The sequence below is a fragment of the Crocodylus siamensis genome, chromosome 4, assembly GCF_052110815.1.
Source record: "Crocodylus siamensis isolate JL-2025a chromosome 4, ASM5211081v1, whole genome shotgun sequence".
Classification (NCBI taxonomy): domain Eukaryota; kingdom Metazoa; phylum Chordata; order Crocodylia; family Crocodylidae; genus Crocodylus; species Crocodylus siamensis.
Genome location: NC_143398.1, coordinates 221209801 through 221229220, shown reverse-complemented (window position 1 = coordinate 221229220; position 19420 = coordinate 221209801). Strand labels below are relative to the sequence as shown.

General features: G+C 44.0%; 1 protein-coding gene across 4 annotated transcripts in view; it reads left to right on the top strand.

Moving 5' to 3' along the window:
- KIF5C (kinesin family member 5C) overlaps positions 1-19420 on the top strand; it is a 164811-nt gene that overhangs the window by 124350 nt on the left and 21041 nt on the right. For all 4 annotated transcript variants that reach the window (XM_090045797.1, XM_090045796.1, XM_090045799.1 and 1 more), the window contains exons 16-23: positions 860-1048; positions 4823-4940; positions 6368-6444; positions 7813-7922; positions 8921-9022; positions 13243-13303; positions 15982-16053; positions 17286-17390. In XM_090045797.1, the coding sequence (XP_089901923.1) occupies positions 860-1048; positions 4823-4940; positions 6368-6444; positions 7813-7922; positions 8921-9022; positions 13243-13303; positions 15982-16053; positions 17286-17390 (834 nt within the window). The remainder of the gene's footprint in view (positions 1-859; positions 1049-4822; positions 4941-6367; positions 6445-7812; positions 7923-8920; positions 9023-13242; positions 13304-15981; positions 16054-17285; positions 17391-19420) is intronic.

Here is a 19420-nt window from a genome sequence, read left to right as displayed (position 1 = left end):
TGCACTCTGGCCAAGAACCTACGTGAGTGTTCAGACCTGGCTGACTGCTCTTCCCAGCAGATGTCCGGGAAGTTCAGGTGCCCCATGACTACCACATCCTTAGCCTTCACTACCTCTTGAGCTGACCCAAGAATTCCTGGTCAAGCTCTTCTCCCTGGTTGGGAGGTCTGTAGTAGACCCCCACCATTAAGTCTCTTTCCCCTCAACTGCCTTGTACTCTAACCCAAAGCACTTCAGAGTGCCCCTCCCCTGACTCCCTGCTAATTGTCGAAGATGTGTATTCCTCCTTAATATAGAGCGCCACGCCCCCACCTCTCTTTCCTATCCTGTCCCTCCTGTACAGCCTATAGCCCTTGACATTCACTGCCCAATCATGCGTTGCGTCCCACCACGTTTCCGGAATCCCCACTATGTCCGGGCTGGTGACAGCTAGGAGGAGGGCGAGTTCCTCCTGCTTGTTACCCATACTACGAGCATTTGTGTAGAGGCATTTGAGGCCTCCTGTGGATGTGTGTGCTGACCCCCTAGTCCCAGCGTTACCCTGGCCCCTATCTCTTACCTGTTTATTTGCTTCGCTCATTGGGCTGGCCTGGGCTGTAGTTGTGGGTGCTGTTTGGTCTGGCAGTCTGATGTTTCCTCCGCCCTCATCTTCCCCTTCCCCCGACGAGCCTAGTTTAAAGCCCGCCGGAGGAGGTCCGCCAACCTAGAAGAGAACACACGCTTACCTTTAGGGGAAAGGTGGAGCCCATCCCATCCCAGCACATAACTCTAGACATCTGATTCATCACTCTGGGCCCTTTGCACTGTTTTTTTGTTTTATAACCATTTAATAAGCAGTGCTTCCCTTGGTGTTGTTTAGTTAGCAGATGTGAATGGGGTAATTGAGGAGGAGTTCACCATGGCACGGCTCTACATCAGCAAAATGAAGTCTGAGGTTAAATCACTGGTAAACCGGAGCAAGCAACTGGAGAGTGCCCAAATAGACTCCAACAGGAAGATGAATGCCAGTGAGAGGGAACTTGCAGCCTGCCAGCTCCTCATCTCACAGGTATGTGTCTTTCCTCCTTGTCTCTTTGTTATTGATTTTACATTTTTACTGCACGCTCTTCTTCTTTGAAATTATTTTTGTTCTTCCCCTAATTCTTCTTTGGCATGTTCCTGCCTGGCTGTAGGTATCAATATAAGTTGTGTTGTACACTAGAGCTGATACTCTTTAAAGTTGTTTCATCAACACGTATTTCTACAATTCTGTATCTTTAGGACTTTCCATCAACAGTAACCAGGCTGGGAGAACATTTAGCACATTAGTATTATGCCAAATAGTATATACAATAATACATTCAAAACTGTGGAAAATAATACCTATGCCTTTGAAAGCCAGATGGGAACAGGATTTTCTGGTAGCTGCTTGATCAACAGAAATGGATGCAGGCTGCAGCACCCCAGGATAGATAGACTTGTCTGGATGCTCTGGATCAGATATTTGTGTCCTTAAAGGACATAGTAAGTGCTGAATACCAGATCTCTCCAAGAGGCTTGTTATATGTTAGTTTTAAACAGCCCCTGGAGTTCTTAACCCATGGGATTGTCCCCACATTAACACCTAAAATGAGTTTTAAGCATGCTTCAGGTGGCTTAAAGTTATGCCACTTCAGGGCAGGTTTATCCAGGTTACCCAGTGCTTGTTCTATTCATGTGTGGCCACTTCCCAAGTTACAGTCCTCCAGCATCCCAGGATGCAGTGTCCCCCCCCCCACAGCCTGTTGTTCTTTATGGAGAGGCATTGCACCTCCTGAACTCTATGGCCCAGGGAAATGTTCTGGCGCCAAGCCAACTCCCCTTTTCTCCCCTGGGGCTGTGACCTTCCGACCCAGAGGGGTGCAATCCTGTGCAAACAGCCTGCAGAGCGCATGGCAGCTAGCCAGGTCGCAAGGCACTGATGGGTCCAGGAATGAGGTCTAGAGAGGGTGGGGGGATGAAGGTAAGGGGCCAGATCAGGTCCCCAAGAGCTGGGGCTTCCTTCCTGGGGCAGGAGCAGTAGCTCCTCCCAAAATACCTTCTCTCACCTCTGTCACCTCCCAGCCACTCCAGGAAGCATGATCAGCATCTTCCACATCCCAAATCCCAATTTATTAAAACATATCTTCTTTAATTTACTCCCTCTGTATTTTTTTTCAATTTTTTTTTTTTACTTTTTATTTTATCCTTCAATGGCTGACTTCCTGCATTTCATCACCCTTTCCCTACCCTCATTTCCTTCACACTTCCAATTTCATTACCCACCCCCATTCCATTAACTCTCTGCCTCCTAGCTTTATGTTTCTGCCCCCTTCTGCACAACCAATCTTTTATATTCCCCCCCACCCCACCTAGAGCAGGGATGTCCTATAGCAATCCTGTCTGGGCTTACAAGCCCTGTAGTGACAGCTCACAGCTGTAGCTCTTAGTTAGGCCCCTGCTTGCCAGCCCTCTAATGGCAAGTCACAGCTGTGCAGGGGGGGACAGACAGAAACTTTTTAGCCTTAAAGTGTGACTATTCCACACGTGAGCTAGCAGTAGCACTGATCAATATTTGAGCAGTTCCAAGTGCAATGTCTAACAAGGCTTCAAATTCACTTTCGTGTGAAAGTCATCTGTGTTCCCTGGTAATCTTACCTGTATGAGGATGGGGACAGGAATTGTGAGTCAGAAAAAAAATGGGTTTTTATCATTAAAATATAAGTAGGAACAGGTCCTGTGCTGCAGCTACTCTTCATGTCTGGAAAAGCAAAAGCTATAACATTAGCATCCCAGAGAAGCAGGAGACTAATCTGTGACTGGATATCCTGTGTTCAGGAATGTTAAATGAAGCATGAAATGAATGATTATGGCTGGTTATATCTTCTATCACTGAAACCATACACTTAACAGTTATACTTAAGTCACATGACACTTTACAAGCTATAAGCATTTTGTAAAAATTACCCAGTGTATTCCCTTCAACACTGATGGAAAAAACTGACAGAGGCTTTTTTTGCCCAAAGTGGTAAGAAGGAGTGAGAGGTAGCAGAAAAACGTGGGTTGTGCTGAAACTAGTAGGCTACATCTCTCTCTCTCTCTCTCTCTCTCTCTCTCTCTCTCTCTCTCTCTCTCTCTCTCTCTCTCTTTTCTTTCTTTCAATTCTACATTATTGGTTAGTGTTGTATAGAAACCAAGTAGAACGTGTGTATCAAACATGTGATTGCATTTATCTTAGCATTTGGGGAGCTTTGTAAATAGGTTTATGTTGAGGTGCCACTCATGCCCAAGCCCAGGGGGAAGCTTAGTAACTGAGGTAAGAAGCTTGCATTGAAAATACTGTTAAATAGAGTCCTAGACATTGAATGTCTGCCATACGTGGCTAATTCCTGACTTTGGGGACTGAGCAGTAGCAACCGAGCGTAGGAAGACTGACATTCTTGTAAAGTTTAGAAATGTGAGGGTCCTACCATGATAGGTGTGGAATTCAAACACATTATCCCATCACTCAGCTCTGAGAAACTGAATTCTGTCAAGTCTCACAAAGGTTATCACTAGGGATCCAGGTTTCTCATTTCCCACCCACCCTCTGCCCTACACACCTCCTACCCCACACAGTTGGAGAGTTGGGGCCTGGGGCCAGGGGGCTGCGGGTCAGGAGTGAGGGGCACTGGCAGGGGCAGGGGGCTGCAGGTCAGGAGTGTGGGGCACCAGCAGGGCTGGGGAGGGTGGGGGCCGTTGGTTGGGAGTGAGGGGCAATGGTATGGGCAGGGCATTGGCACTGAGCAGCCCCAATATGCCATAAAGTAGCAAGGGGGACAGCTGCAGCTGGACCTGCATCCTGGTGAGCAAAGGGAGTGGGGAAGCTCTGATTTTCCATGATAAAAAAAACAAAAGCAAATGCCAAAATATATAGGCATTTAGCATTTATTTTATTATAATGATAGAGGCACTGGTAGGCTTCCAAATTGCTTTAATATTGTAAGTAAATCATTAAAACATTGTGTTTAACTGATCGCTATATATAATACTGTTTCATTTTAATCATGGAAAAACATGGATTTTGGTTTTTTAAATCAGAATTTCAGATTCCGCTCCCCCCCCCCCACACACTTTAATCAGGGTATTTGGGATTTTTTTAACAGAGGAAATCAGGATCCATGGTTATCACCTCTTACGATATTTAATAGGGAAATGTAATGTGAACTCTAGACTTCTTGTTTGTGCTGAGGACAGTGTTTTATAAAAACTTGAAGACCTCATCAATAGAAATGCAGTAGCTCCCACTCAGAAACTGGGAATTTGATTTTGAGATTCCAAATGAAATACAGGTTGCTTTTTAAAATGTGAACTACTATTTTTAAGTATTAAAATGGCCTTTTTGTTGCAGAGATGTTTACAAAAATATGGCCAAATAATTAGGATTGCTGTTGAGCTATAAGTAAGATTTTTAGTGTAGCTTTCAATGTCTGGGAAGTTACACCAGTGTGTTTTCTGTCCTAACCCAACACCCCCCATTTAGACTATTGCTGTGCCTTGATAACAAGCCAGTGATGTTCTCCATATGGCATTTTGAAAATTTCCCATGCTGTGATTTCAGTGTAGATCTTGCTTATTAAATATGACCAGTAAGCATTAATACTGCTTTGTGTGTTACCTCTATCTCAGATCCTCTACTTCATTATCTCTCAGTAGATAGCTCTAGATGCATAAAGCTTTCTTGCTTTTCTTGCTTTTCTTAACATGAGGAATCAAGCCCGTTTGTCTCAAGATAACAGGCATAACTAGTTATATCTTATTGCCGCTCACTGGTTTTCTTTTAAAGCATGAAGCAAAGATCAAGTCTCTGACAGACTACATGCAAAATATGGAGCAGAAGAGAAGGCAACTGGAGGAGTCACAGGACTCGCTTAATGAAGAACTTGCCAAATTGCGTGCTCAAGGTATTGTTCTTAACGCATGCTCATGGATATCAGTGTCTTCTAATCACGGGCATCTGCCAACTACAGACTAGAAAATTCAGTACTATACGAGTTAGGCAGTTGTTCTGGAGGTGTCACATTTTTTTTGTAGCTTTCCTTCTGTAAAAGGAAAGCCCCCCTCCTTCCTTCCATTGCCAGAGGTATAACATGGCTAAACCAGATTGGACAAATAAGATTTTAATTCACTTGTCCAATCATAATCATTACAGAGGGTCTTCATTTAATAAAAATGAACTCTGAAGAGGCTGCAGGAATGTAACAGGGATGGGAGATCTGAATACGCACATTTGACAATGAATGGTTCCCCCACGTATAAAATTTTCCTGAATTCTTAGTGGTCAAACAGTACCACTGTGACTTGGATTAAACGTACACCCTATTTTAGTGATTTGCAGCATGCACCATGCTCACTTTACAAAACAAAGTTAATCCACAGCTGTCTAATCAATGCTTTGGATTCTGCGGGTTTCATTATTGAAAGAATGGAAACTATATGGTGGGCCAGACTTTTGAACACTGAAATGTAAGCAGTCAAGAACCAAGCCTTTGCTTTCATAAACTTCTTCATTATGTTGTAAAATTCTTGGATTTTTGTCTAATAACCATGGTTGCTATTCCTTACAACCCTATGGATCCTTTATTTGATCCCAAGCAGCATATCCCTCTTCCAGCAGCTACCGAATGACCAGCTAACACAGGCTTCATTTTACAAAAAGCAACTTAGGTTATTCTAGTAACATGTAGCAATGTATTTAAAAACATTGTTTCTTTTGCCCTTTCACTATGATAAGGCCCTGTTTTCTACCATGTAATGGGGTGATGTTCAACCAGAATGTCACTCCATATGCCTTTTCAGGAGGTCTTCCTGGACTTTGGGAGCAGCAGGTTGTGACAAAGAAATTGTTCTTTAATGGCTTTCTCAGCCAGTCCTGGGAGGAGTGTGGCACCCAAGAACTTGGATGTCTAGCAAATGGTGGAAGGGGAGGACAGGAATCATGATGGCCAAAGGAGGGTTGGGTGGCATTGCAAGAGGACAAAATTGGCTGGAAATATGTAGGTACACAGAGGTGGTGTGCACTTGTGGGTGGTGGAAAAGGAGATGATCTAGTGTATCCACATGTCACTACACATAGAGCATTGCAAGCCTGGGATCAGCCCTCTATTATCATTTTTACCAAATCATTGTTAGTGCATAGATCATATACCTTTTCATTTTGTTACCATTGAAAGTCTACCCAAGACAGTCACTTTGTGTGCTGAATTCTTAAGAATACTATACTTCTGGAAAAAGAAACTGTTGGAGCAATTTTTCTTTTTTTGGTCTCACATTCAAAGCATTGGGGCAGGCATTGGTTAATTCTTTACATTTTCTTTTTAACCATAAACAGAAAAAATGCATGAAGTCAGCTTCAAGGATAAGGAGAAGGAGCATCTGACTTTACTTCAGGATGCAGAGGAAATGAAGGTAATGTTGCCTGTTACGGAGCATATTTCTCACCAAGAAGGTCCGTCACACTTGTGGTTAGATTCTGCCTTCAGTCACATGTTATACCCATTCATTTTTGAATAAACATTAGAATCAGTGATATTTATACAGTTCTTATGAGAAAATCTGCCTGTCTTGTAGCCCACTTACCTTCACATCTTGACGGGGTAGACGTAGGTAGAGTAGAGCTATGTGAACAAAGAAAGAAGTAAATTATAGACAGAATATCAGAGGTGGCTGTTTTTGAGAATGTGTTGAAAGCAGAGCTGAACTCAATTAAAAGTGAAGAGATACAGTCAGATGAGTTAATTGCACAGATTTAATCAAATGGGTTTACACACATTCTTCTTTCTGAGCACAAATTCAAGGCTTAAATACCACCAGTAATTGGGAACAATTTCCTTACATATGAATGGAAATCCAAGCCCAGTTCACCACTGCATTTCTCTAGTTTTATACCAGCTAAAACTCTTGATGTCTTATCACGTAAGTGATGAATGGGATCATACTGGTTAATGTAATTTGCATATTGAAAAATAATAAAGACAAGCCAGGTTGATTTGTAAAGAACTTTGAATACCTCCTTCTAGAAATGAGTAAGTGAAATACAAAGCCAAAACACATTATTCCTTCTTTCTGTTTTGCATATAGAATGTGAAGATGAAATATTAGGTGATAATGCAGTGTATTGGTGTTTTTTGATGAAGATTACACAGTATGTATAAAGGCAAAAGATGCTTTATAGGGATAGTTACTGTTGTACATCTTCAAGAATTTGACTTCCAATTGAAATACTTAATGCTTAGGTTACATAATCACACAGACTTATTCCATGTGCTTGGAGAGAAAAAATGTCTTGTGTAATACCAAATCAAGAAGAGATTATAAGGTAGCTTTCTCTATTACTTTGAAGCTTTAGCTCTAGGAGTTCAGTAATAGGGTTATGGGTAAGCCTTCCTCTGTATAAATAGGTCAAAGATTTTCCTGGTGAACAAATAGGTACCATGATACAGGAGAATGGCAGGAGTAATTGTAAATCATAGACTATACCTCACTAATGCAGTTTGTGGTCTGTATGTATCACTCCTTGCAAGGTGACAGAAATCAGGCCTCTCCAATAATAGAAGCCACATGCATGTTTGTGAATTAAGCACTTAGTGATATACACAAAATGGTATTTATACACAAAATGGCATTTATTATGCTATCTTGAGCGAAGTTCTGATTTGACCTGTTTTTAAATTGGAAAAAAGCTCAATTTAGATATAAGTTAACAAAGGGGAATAGAATGATGGATGCATACTTACTTTCTGTTTTGTGTTTGGTTTTGGTCTTTGCAAACTACAGAAGGCACTGGAGCAGCAGATGGAGAGTCACAGGGAAGCCCATCAGAAGCAGCTGTCCAGGCTGCGAGATGAGATTGAAGAGAAGCAGAAAATAATTGATGAAATCAGAGAGTAAGCTCACTTGCTTTCTTCCTGTCACTGTTTTTTCTCTTGTACTTTTCTGATGACACTATAGCCATGTCTAGCCTGCAAACTTACTGTGCCAACAGCAGTGCCATATGGTTCTGCACATCTCATCCAGGCGAGCCCATGCATTGCTGAGGGCTGGTGAACGTGGATGATATTCAGTGCCAATTAGTCCAACCTTGGTGCTGCATAGAATCCATTAACCTGCTTCTGGTCCAGTCAGGAACACATACAGAGCACTGTGACATGTTTGAGGATCCTGACGCAAGGCATAATAAATTTGCTGTCTAAACATGGCCTCAGAGATTGTGCATTTACATCAGTATTGATGTATGTCAGGGTTTTAAAATCCAGCAGCACATTTTCCCTGTACGGCTATTTGTATTTATTTGAAGATAAAACTAGGATAGTATATATAGTATCTCATGCATTAAATTGTTCTTTTGCTTTCTGTGTATCTGCTTTAATAAAAAGAATTGCAGAGTGGAGAAGAGAAGGACAGAATATAGATAACAGGTATCAGATAATAGAAATCTACAGGCAAGAAAAATATTCCTAGAAGAAAATGAATCGGAAAAATAAAGGCTTTCAGCACCAGTACCAACTGACTGGTCCTGTCACAACCTTTCTTGGACTCCAGTAGCTTTGTATTTCAGGACCTGTAGTATTTCCGCTTGGCACTACATTTTAATTTCATCTTGGTTAATGGAATCCCTCAAAGTGTATTTGAGTGTGGATACACACATGCTTGGAGTCCTTTCAAAAGGGGAATGGTTCAGAAGGGCAGCAGTTGGCACATTTATATTGTTATATATTGTTATATTCAAATGCAGCAAACCTGCTCCAGCTTTAAACCTGGATAAGAGAGAATCACAGCATCATTCTCTGTGGTGAACTCTGCTTTAATTATCAAAGTTTTGTTATTTATTTGCCCTAAAATGGTCAGTACCAAGTTCACTGGATTTTTTACCTTCTCATTTTAGCATGAATCAGAAGTTGCAACTGGAACAAGAGAAACTGAGTGCGGATTATGATAAATTAAAAATTGAGGATCAGGAAAGAGAAATGAAACTGGAAAAGCTCATGTAAGTTTGTAGTCTCCTCATTTGACCACCCTCTTAGCTTAGTCCCTTTACATGATGTTGCAGGTACAAAGCTCTCTTTCCTTTTCTAGTAGGGACAGACTTATTGCCCGTACCCTTGTCAGTGTGGAACCACATAGTTTCTCCACTCAAGAGACTGGTACGCTGTGTGTACCAACTGCCAAGGGGGAAAGAATGATCTTCTTGTCCTACAGTTGTGGAGACAAGTGTTCAAATCCCTAGCCACATGTTTTTCTCTGTGACTTTGGGCAAGTCACTTCCCAAATTCTCAAAGGCATTTACAAGGTATTTGAAACCAGTGGGAATCAGGTGTCTCAATACTGTTATGATCTGGCCTGTAGCATCTTTATACTGTACTTCATTTGTCTATTTGTACCATGGGGATAATAGCAATTTTTTACCTTATGCAGGAGGTTGCAAGGATAAATAAATTAAAGACTGCAAAGAAGTTAGTTTCTATAGGAAAGGGGAGGGTTTCAAAAAAGCACGCAGGTTGGATAATTTCCCTGCAGGTCTGAATGGGAAGAGATACAGGTGCTCAAAACCATTCAGGAATCTGTGACTATTGATAGAGTGACCAACAGCCACCTTGAGAGTGTTTATATGTAGCTTTGGGAAAAGAGTCCAGTGCTACATAAGTAATCTCTAGACCTGTCAGTCTTACTTCAGTATTTATCAACCCACAGCTGGTTCTTAGGCAGGTTTAGGTTTAGGTTTTTCACTGTGAATTCTAGTCTGACTGTCTTGCTTAGTTTTTCCTCTATACTCTCAAGAAAGAGTACTTTTAAAACCTGTTTTCCCAGGAAGCTTCTTCAAGTCTTGGCAGGCTTTGATGCCCCTTGATTGAATTGGTTCTATATGTTGTCCAGGACCAAGTAAGAGTCATCAGAGCTGGTGGTTCTGGTGTTGTCCTTTAACAGCTCTTAAATGTAAACTGAGAGTTGACCAGGTTTCTACCTTACTTATCCCAGGCAGTGCTTTTAGCAAGAGGCAGAGGCATAACTGGCAGGGACTGTGCCCAGGGCAGTCCCCGCTTCCCTCTCCGTCTCCCTTTATACCAAGAGCGGGCAATTATTTTGGATGGAGGGCCACTTACTGAGTTTTGGCAAGCTGTTGAGGTTTGCATGGGTAGCCCCACCCCTTGACAGGTGCCCCACCCCCTGGTCACTATCTTGGGACTGGGAGTCCCACCCCTAACCTTTGCCAATAGAAGTCCCTCCCCTTACCGCTGGAAGTACTCCTTTGGGGAAGAGGGTTTGTTATCTTAGAATGGGAAAAAAACCCAACGTATATACTAAAAATCAAATACCCATAATAGTATATTTTAATTTAATTTTAAAAACATTTTTGTCCTGATTTGTGTGTGTTTGTGTTGTATGTGTGGACGTGATTGCATAATAACTATAAAATGCAGTCTTACTCTTGTATAGTATGTGGGATGTGCAAGGGTTCCGGGGGATATGGGTGGGTGGGTGTAGGGTTTGTGGGGAGCTGTGGGTAGGTGTGTTTGTGGGGATGTGTGGATGTCTGTGTATGTGGATATGGTATTGTGTGATTGTGTGAGGAAGAGGGTGTGGCTGTGGGGTTTGAGGGAAGAGTTTGAGGGTATGTGGGGTGTGCATGGGAGCTGCCTGAGCTGGTCAGCACCTGCCCCTGCCCCACAACAGCCTGGAGCCAGAGTGCCCTGTGGCACACCTCCCCACCACCACCAACAGCACGCAGCCCCATTGTGTCCCATGTGTGCTCTGCACTGCTTGGCTGTGGTGTGTCCTGCTGCCTCTGAGCATGCAGCAGGGACAAGTGCACATAGTTGCAAACCTGTGTGCTCTACACCGGCTCTGGCTTTGGCCATTCAGGCTCAGCAGTGGCAGCAGCAGCTTGTCAGAAACTGCTGCTTGGCATGGGGGAAAGCATCCCCTCACTGGGTAGTTTTTGGTGTGGCTGCCCGGAGCCTGCCTGCAGCTCCATTATCACCACCCATGAGCTGCCCTGTAGCTGCTCCACACTGTGACCGCTGCCATGCTTGGCAGCCCAGAGGCAGCAGTAACAGAGCTGGAGGGCAGCCCAGCACGGTGTAGGCTGCAGGTAGCCTCACCAAAAACTGCCCGTCGGTGGTAAGGGGGAGGGGCCACTTTCCTCCATGCTGAGCAGCAGTTTCCGCCCAGCCAGTTCTGCCACCGCTGCTGCCACTGCCTAGCCTGGACGGCCAAGCCTGGAGCTGGCCTTGGGACCCAGGCTCAGCAGTGGCAGTGTGGGAGAGAAACTGCTGCTTAGTCTGGGGGGATAGTGACCCCTCCCACTGCTGGTGCTTCCTGGTACAGCTGTTCAGAGCTGTGTGGAGCTGCCCTATGTCTGCTTTGCACTGCCCCGTGAGGCAACTCAGAGGCGGCGGTGATGCAGTGGAGATGCAGGGCAGCTCCATGTGGGTTCTGGGCAGCTGTAGCAAGAAGCACTGGGAGGAGAGGGGCCACTTTCCCCCCACACTGAGCAGCAGCTTGTCCTGCACTGCCACTGCTCAGCCCAGATGGGTAAGCATGGGGCACATGGGGTCGTGGTTGCACATGCTCATTCCTGCCTGTACTGCGGGGCTGGCATGGGAGTGAGCAGGTACGTGGGAGCACAGTGAAAGCTGGGTGGGAGCATGGGGCCCACACCAATGTCGTGGCTGGCAGGGACTCTGTGGAGGTGGGCCAGCTTCCCTCTCTCCTTGCCTGTTCCCTGTGCTCCAGCCATTTTGTGCTGGCCCCAGGACACTGGCGCAGGCCCCACACTCCCACATACCCACTCACTTCCACTCTCCTTTGCTGCCGCTTTTCTCAGTTTCCTGCCCATTGACAGGCCACTCTTGCATGATGTGGCTCCCAGCTGCAAGGCCACGATGGCAGGACTCAGCAGGACAGAGCCAGCCTAGCTCCAAGGACTGGAGTGATTGCCTGCAGTCCTCCTCTGCCTCCCTCTGTTCTTATCTGAATTTCCTGTTCTGGCACAGACAGGCATGAACAGCCCCACGGTCCCAGGCCAAATGCCTCTGCTAGGCAGGGGCTTCTGGTTGGGGGTGGAGGGGGCGGGACCAGGTGGGTCTTGCTGCTGCAGGGTCTTGCTGTGGCTTCCCCTGGGTCCTACTGCCCTGTCTCCTATCATCTTTGACAGGCAGCCAGGGACAGATAAATATTAATTTTCTAATTTTTTTAGAGGCTCTGTGGGCCGGATAGAATATCTTGGTGGGCTAAATGTGGCCCACAGGCCATATTTTGCCCACCCCTACTTTATGCCTTCTTTGCAGGGTTCTGGTTCAAAAGGCTTTGGCAGCAGGCAGCACACAGGAACAGCAGCTGAAGTTTGTTACTGTTGAGGGAATATGTCATCTCATTATTTTGCTGCAGACATTCATGTCAAGCAGGCAATAAAACTTCTGTTTTTGATGGCAAAAAATGGAGTGAGATCTCCTCCGAGGAGCAGTGAACTCCAGTTGTTGCTGCTCAACAGAATGATGTTTCTCAGAACGGCCTTTGCTAGCTGACACACTCCTCTGCACCAATGCTGCTTGGTGCTGGGGTTGGGGTTGGAAAGTGCAGGAGGAGGAGCAGCATGGGGTGGATGGCTGAGGCACCCTTTACTCCATTCTGGCACCCCCTCCCCATTTCTCCTTAGCATCCAAGCCTCATGCCTCTGTTACTGGTGAGAAGCACACCTACCAAAATATTCAGACAAAAAACATCATCCCTATAAGTGTATCAGCTAATAGTATTAGCAGATCCTTGCACAGTACTTCATATAGTTATATCCTGTGCTTTTAATGGCCATTTTAGAAGTTGCATAAAAGATTTTTGTAGCTCCAGTTTTATGACACCTTATGGCAGGTGATAAATCTGGTAAGACATCTTTTTCACTTATTGCACTGTAAAATCAAACCATCTACCACAAACAGAAATGCCTACTTGCTTATTTGGGCTTTTCTTGTTTTCCTGAAATCATGGAAGAACAAATTTTCAATGACAGGTACAAGAAATGTCTGCAAAAATGGCAAAGACATTACTGCTGAAAAAAGCTACAGAAGAAGCAGTCAAAGGATTTTTTAGTATGCAAACAGATGTTCCACTCGGTTTGGAAAGCATTGCTTGATGCTGTTGTGTTTCGTGTGATTCTTTTATTTTTATTATTTGAGTGTGCTGTTTGGCTTATATAATGATCTATCTTTCTAGAATGCTCAATGATAAAAGGGAGCAAGCAAGAGAAGATCTTAAAGGGCTGGAGGAAACTGTGGTATGTTTCAATTAAATATCTTCAGGTTTTTCTTTTTTTGCAGGGGCTTGGGCAATGATGTGTTGCTAGAAACTCTGTGTGTGTGTGGGCATCTACATTTCCCCCAAAATATGTTCAATTTAGATAAAGTAGGTTAAAGTAGTACCTCAAAACTATTTTGACCTTAAATTCAGGTGCACACTAACCCTGATGGCATATCAGTAGGGTCCAAACCAACACACTGTTATCTGCTTATCAGAGTGGTGGTACAGTTGAAGGGCAGTATTTAGTATTAGGACATGATTATTTTTCAAATACATATTAGATAATATTTTTGTTTGATTGCAGTGAATGGTCTGTGTGTTCATATGCTTATTTTCACCCTTGCAACTCTAAGCTTATCTTACAATTATCTTACTTTGAAATGTCAGTCATGAGCAAGATTTCAGTTGGTAATAATTATTGACTCAAGAAGCAGCATCTTGTAAAACAGTTTACATGCAGCATGTAATGATCATGGCTTACCCCTAACAAACTGAATAAAGAGGTGTAAATCCCAGCAAAGCTCATATGCCATCAGGGTTAGTGTGTCAGGTGAGCGGAAAAGCAGATCTGTGGGCTTCCATCTGCCTGTCTTGCACAGGAAGACAAGCAGGACTGAGCACTGGTTGTAGTCCTGACTTGTTCTTCTCTCCTCCACCCACAAGTATGTGCCAATGAGCACAGTTGTGAGAGGGAATCAATAGTAGATTGCTTTTGTCCCTAAGCCAAGCAGGGGATGGGAATTGTAACACTGACTCCTACTGGGGTAGTTTAGCTACATGCTGCCTTGCTGTCAGGAAAGAGTCAATTCTCAGTCTAGCAGCAAATTAAGTTCCTCCTTCTGGGAATAGCGTGGTCCATCTGTGCTTTTGTTTTGAATCACTGTATGGGATGTGAGTACAGACATATACTGGGATACATGTATAATGTACTATTTCAAATAATTTTGGCCTCTGTGGATAGTCTGCAGTGAGCAGTTCTAGCAGCCCTGTTGCAGTCGCATCTCTTTTGCTCTTAATCATTTTATACTGTTCCCCAGTGAAAGGTAAAGTTAGGAAGTGTCAGATTGAAAAAGTTATAGTGTTATCACCAGTGTCTGAGGTGATAACGTGGAAGGGCAAAAGTTTCCTTTATTATTCTTATCAGTTTGGGACATGTCTTTCTTACTAATTCAGCCTGTAAAAACTAGAGTATAGGACAGAACACACTATTTAGCCAAATACTTTTCCTTCCTGCAGCTGGCTTTCTTCCTCTCTTACCCCACCCCAACCAAAATGGGCAAAGGATTGAGATGTTCTGTGCCATGCCTCACTTCATATGAAGTAGCTTTTTTGGACGATAGGTAAAATTAAGCTGTGTTGAAATCTTGGAAATTTGCCTAAATTGAGCAATTTATAAGGCACCTATCACCTTGATATTTAAATAATTATGTATGATATCACCAGCTTTCACTTTGTGTGCTGGGTCCTTGAGCCTGAAGGCTGTAAGCTCAAGCCTGGGTTTGGGCCCAGTGGTCCCCCCAGGGTGTGCAAGAAATTTTTCAGTACATAGGTTCAATTTAGGAAATTTAGGAAATTTTTCAGTACATAGGTTTGTCCCACAGAATTTGTGTACAGTGGGTGTGTCTACGCCTGTGCTTTACTGTGGAGTCAGTAAAGTATCATCATCTACACATATGCTGGTACTAGGGCTCAGTAGATTAACTAACTGAGCCCTAAGACAGTACTGTTGGGGACAGTACACTGTTGGTGGAGGGGCTGCACCAGCCAGCCCCTCCACCATCCAATGCCGGCCCCTGGAGCCCAGGGCTGACCTCCTGAGCCTCCTGCCAGCCCAGGGATGCTCTGCTGTAGCTCAGGCTGTGATGGTCCTGGGCGCAGCATCTGCAGGCGTGCCATGGACTACAGCAGTCTGAGCATCTACACATACCATTAAGGTGCTGTGATAAACTCCAGTTCAAACTGTGCTGGAGTTTATCATGTTGCCTTAGTGGCACATGTAGATGCACCCAGTAAAATGAAGCTCAGTTATTTGGGTGCTTATTTAACAGTTGGGTACATAAACCACACCTAGTGTTCAAGGCTTTATCTTTCTACTTGTTCTTTCCTCTCCCTCCCTCTGCAGGTTTGATATGGTTTCTGACACAGGTTTTTTACTGACCAATAACCATGGTAATGAACTAATGAGGGCGTGAGACTGAGAGAGAGAAAAAGAAAAGTGTGCATAAAAATAAGGTTTTGAGTTTTTTGCCGAAGGATGCTGTCATACTTATAGTTGGATAAAGGAGATCTTAATATACTGTGGTGGCTTTATTTTTTGTCTTTTACAATCAGGTTAATCTCTGGTGATGTGATTAATTATGGACAATACTAGTTGGTGGGTACCATTCTACTCTGCATAATTTTCTCAATGCCACCGGAGACCAACATGCCAGTTATATCCTGGTATATAAACCTGGTCAGGAGTTCAGCTTTGGTCAGCTCTTCTATAAACTGATGCAATTAATTTATTTTCAGGTTATTTAAGCATTAGGTGACATTTGTGTGTGTTTAGGCACCTCTGTTTATAGATCTTGGAATACACCCTACATGTGAGGAGACATTGAGCAATACAGAATTTGTCATATTTTTACTGTGCATTTTAAATTCAATTTCTAGGCAAGAGAACTCCAGACCCTCCACAATCTGCGCAAACTCTTTGTTCAAGACCTTACCACTCGGGTCAAAAAAGTAAGTTCAAATCTTAACAAAGTGCTTTTTTTGATCCAATAGTTTGTCCTTTTCCCACCACTGAAAATGTCACTGGGCAAGTAAAAATCTCACCAAGCAATGGTATTCAGAGTGCATAATTCCTTCTAAAAACTCAACAAACCGTTAACTAAGGCTGCTGACAGATGTGGGGGGAAAAAAATAACCCACTTTGTTTTACTGTAAGAAGCAGTACATTAGTTCAACCCAGCTCCCCAGCATTTGTATAGATAGTGTGCTTGAGCGGGGCTTTTTGGTGTTTTTATCTAATAACTGATTAAATCAGCTATTACATAAAAACACCAAAAAGCCCCACTGAAGCACCCAATCTAAACAGATGTTGGTCGAGCTGGGTCCAGGCAATGCCTCTTTTGGGCATGTGCTGGCCTCAGCATGGAGGTGCACCAAGTTTAAAGTAAAGTACTGGGGGGTTTTTAGTTTTTGTGTTTTTTTACATCTGGAAGCAGATTTCTTATCTGAGTTCTTAAATCAGTGTTCTTAAGTTATGGACTGGTGTAAAATTGTAGCGGCTTCAAAAGGGGAAAGGGAACCGCACCTGAGGACTACAGAGCAGTGGTTGAACTGTAACTTACCTGTGCCTGAGTTTGTAGCAATACTAGTATAGTAAAACTGCTTCATGTTTTACCTAGCTTGATTCCTAGTCAAACAGGGTTTTTTAGCTCATTTGTATTTTTAGGATCAGCTGTAACCGGTGCTGGTATTGCTGTGTGGCCCTGAGCTGCTACAGTTGTATCTTTGTCCATGTCCTAAGAGCCCATGCTGCTCCCATGCTGGTTTGTGCAAGTGGGCAATAAGATTTGAAGTGCTCTCAGTTCTGTTCTTTATCTGGGGTAGTCTATTTCTGTTTCAGCTCCTGTTACTTGTTCTTCTGTTTCTTTACCTCATTAAGTGAAACAGACTGATCTGTTTTATCGGATCAGTTACTGAAAAGAGAGTTTGTGTTAGGGCTGGTGAACCAGAACTGACTCAAACACACACTGAACACTTGTGCTGATCTAAACCATTCCAGTGTGGATTCTTTTTGAAGAACATAGCTCTCAAACATTCAGTGAACAGGAAAATAAATTTCTTTTTGACCTGAGCTTGTTGAGAAGTTTTCACCCTGTAAGCTGTGTAAAAGACTGCAGCAAAATGCAAATTTCCTCCCGGGGATTAAGCATTTGACTCTAATTCCTTAATTTGCTCCTGTGCAGAGTGTTGAACTGGACAGCGATGATGGAGGGGGAAGTGCTGCTCAGAAACAGAAAATTTCCTTTCTTGAGAACAACCTGGAGCAGCTTACAAAGGTTCACAAACAGGTGAGACTAATGCCACCAGGAAAATCTCTTTAAGCAGCCTCCCCTTAAATAGGGAATTCTTTGTTTCGTCCATTAATGAATACTGACCATCCCTGGAAATCTAGCTGTGGGCAAATCCGTTTCATCTCCTACTATTTTCCTACTATTTTATATTACTGCAAATGAACTCTCTATTGCTGTGTATTTCTGTAAATCAGGGAGCATAGTGGTAGTTACATTTACCCAGGCACATTTTTTGAAGGCAAGCTTTCCAGATATTACATTTAGGTCTCATTTAAATTGCGTATTTGGTCTCTCCTATTTATGCTTGTCCCTGTACACATGATGCTAGACAAAATGTATCTGTTTCCTGGGCAGATATACTTCAATAGCTTTTTGGACTAGATTCTCAATATATTTTAAGGAAAAGTATCATTGATCTTTATGGGAGTTTAGTAAAAACCACTTCTTCAGCCCCTTTTATTAGGGGTACACATATTAAGATACTGATGGCTGATTATTAATGAGCCATGTCAGCCAATACTGATCCAATTGCCAATGTGCAAACCCGGCAGCTTGGAGAGCAGTGTCTGGCTGGTATGTCGGTAGGAGGGAAGGGGTGTGTGTGGGGCAGATTGAGCTCTTCCCCCCCCACAGTGAGGGAGGGAGTGGGGATGAGGCAAGGGCATGGGATGGAGCCACAAGCAGCTTGTCCAGGGGCTTTGGGGAGGGGGAGGGGTGGCTCCCACCACTGTGTGCACCCTCAGGGGAGGCATGGGGATCTGTGTGTGGGGTGAGGTCAGGCTGCCACTTCAGGCTGGGGCCAGGGATGGCACTGGGCTCTTTCTGGCATGGGAATCACTGTAGCCCCTCCCCCCCCACCCCAGCACTGCCGGTGCCCTCCCTGGTTGCAGCCCTGGCCCAAGGCCCCCGCTGGGAAGAGCCTGGCACCACCCTCACCCCTAGCCCGTAGCCACAGCCTGCACTAGCTCCATGCACAGATCTGGGGACATATGCCCCCATGCCTTCTCTGGGGGTGTGCGCAGCAGCAGGAGCCATCCCCCACTCCCTGTGACCCCTGGACGAGCCACTCATAGCTCCTCCATCCCATGCTCTGCCACACCCTGCCTGGGCAGTGCATGCCTCTACCCCAGCCCCACTCCCTCTCTCACCATGGGGCTTGATCTGCGCCCCCAACACTCCTTTCTTCCCCCTGCCCCTTCCCCTCAGCAGAATTACTAGCCAGATGCTGCTCTCCAAGCTGCTGGGCTGCACTCCTGGTCATGTGTATGTTGCAGTTGTGTGCATGTCCGCAGCATTTATCAGTGACATTATTGGCCACATCAGCGAAAAAAAGCCAATTGCTGATAATGTCAATTTTCCTTTTATCGGTGCTGATATGATATGGACTGATGTATTGGTGTACCTCTACCTTTTATGTGTGCATACACTTACACTGCAGTGCACATACCCATCAGTTTCCTTCCTGCTCTTCTTTGTGGCTGATTTTGTGTCTGTTCTTTTTGGCTCTTCACTGGTTTCCAAATATGGCCTACCTTCCCAAAGTTGATTCTTGACCTCAGGCAGCCTTGAAAGAAAGCCAGGAGCTAACATCAGGGGGTTAGGAAGGAGAAAAGGTAAAGTTTTCAGTGTACATAAGGACTGGTTCCTCCAAAGAGTCTTGACACTGACCCTGTCCCTTGCAGCTATAAATCTATCCCTTCTTGTTGATGTAACTTGCTCTAAGCAGCATGATTGGACCACGCAAAGCTAGTTGATTCCTAGGGTGTTAGATACCTTTGGATTGCTGGTGTTACAAGGGCTAACAATATGAATAATTACTGCTTGATTGTTTAATTTTTTTTGCTCAGAGTTTTCAGCAGCAACTACAAACCAATGAATTGCAAAAACATATAAATAACTCTTGACTGAATTCTGAAAGAAACAGATAACAGGAAATTAGAAGTGAAGCTCTGTTTGACACGTTTTCAACTAGTAATGTTGGCAGAGTTCAAGAGGTTATTGCTGAAGGCAGGTTAATAAGTAAAACA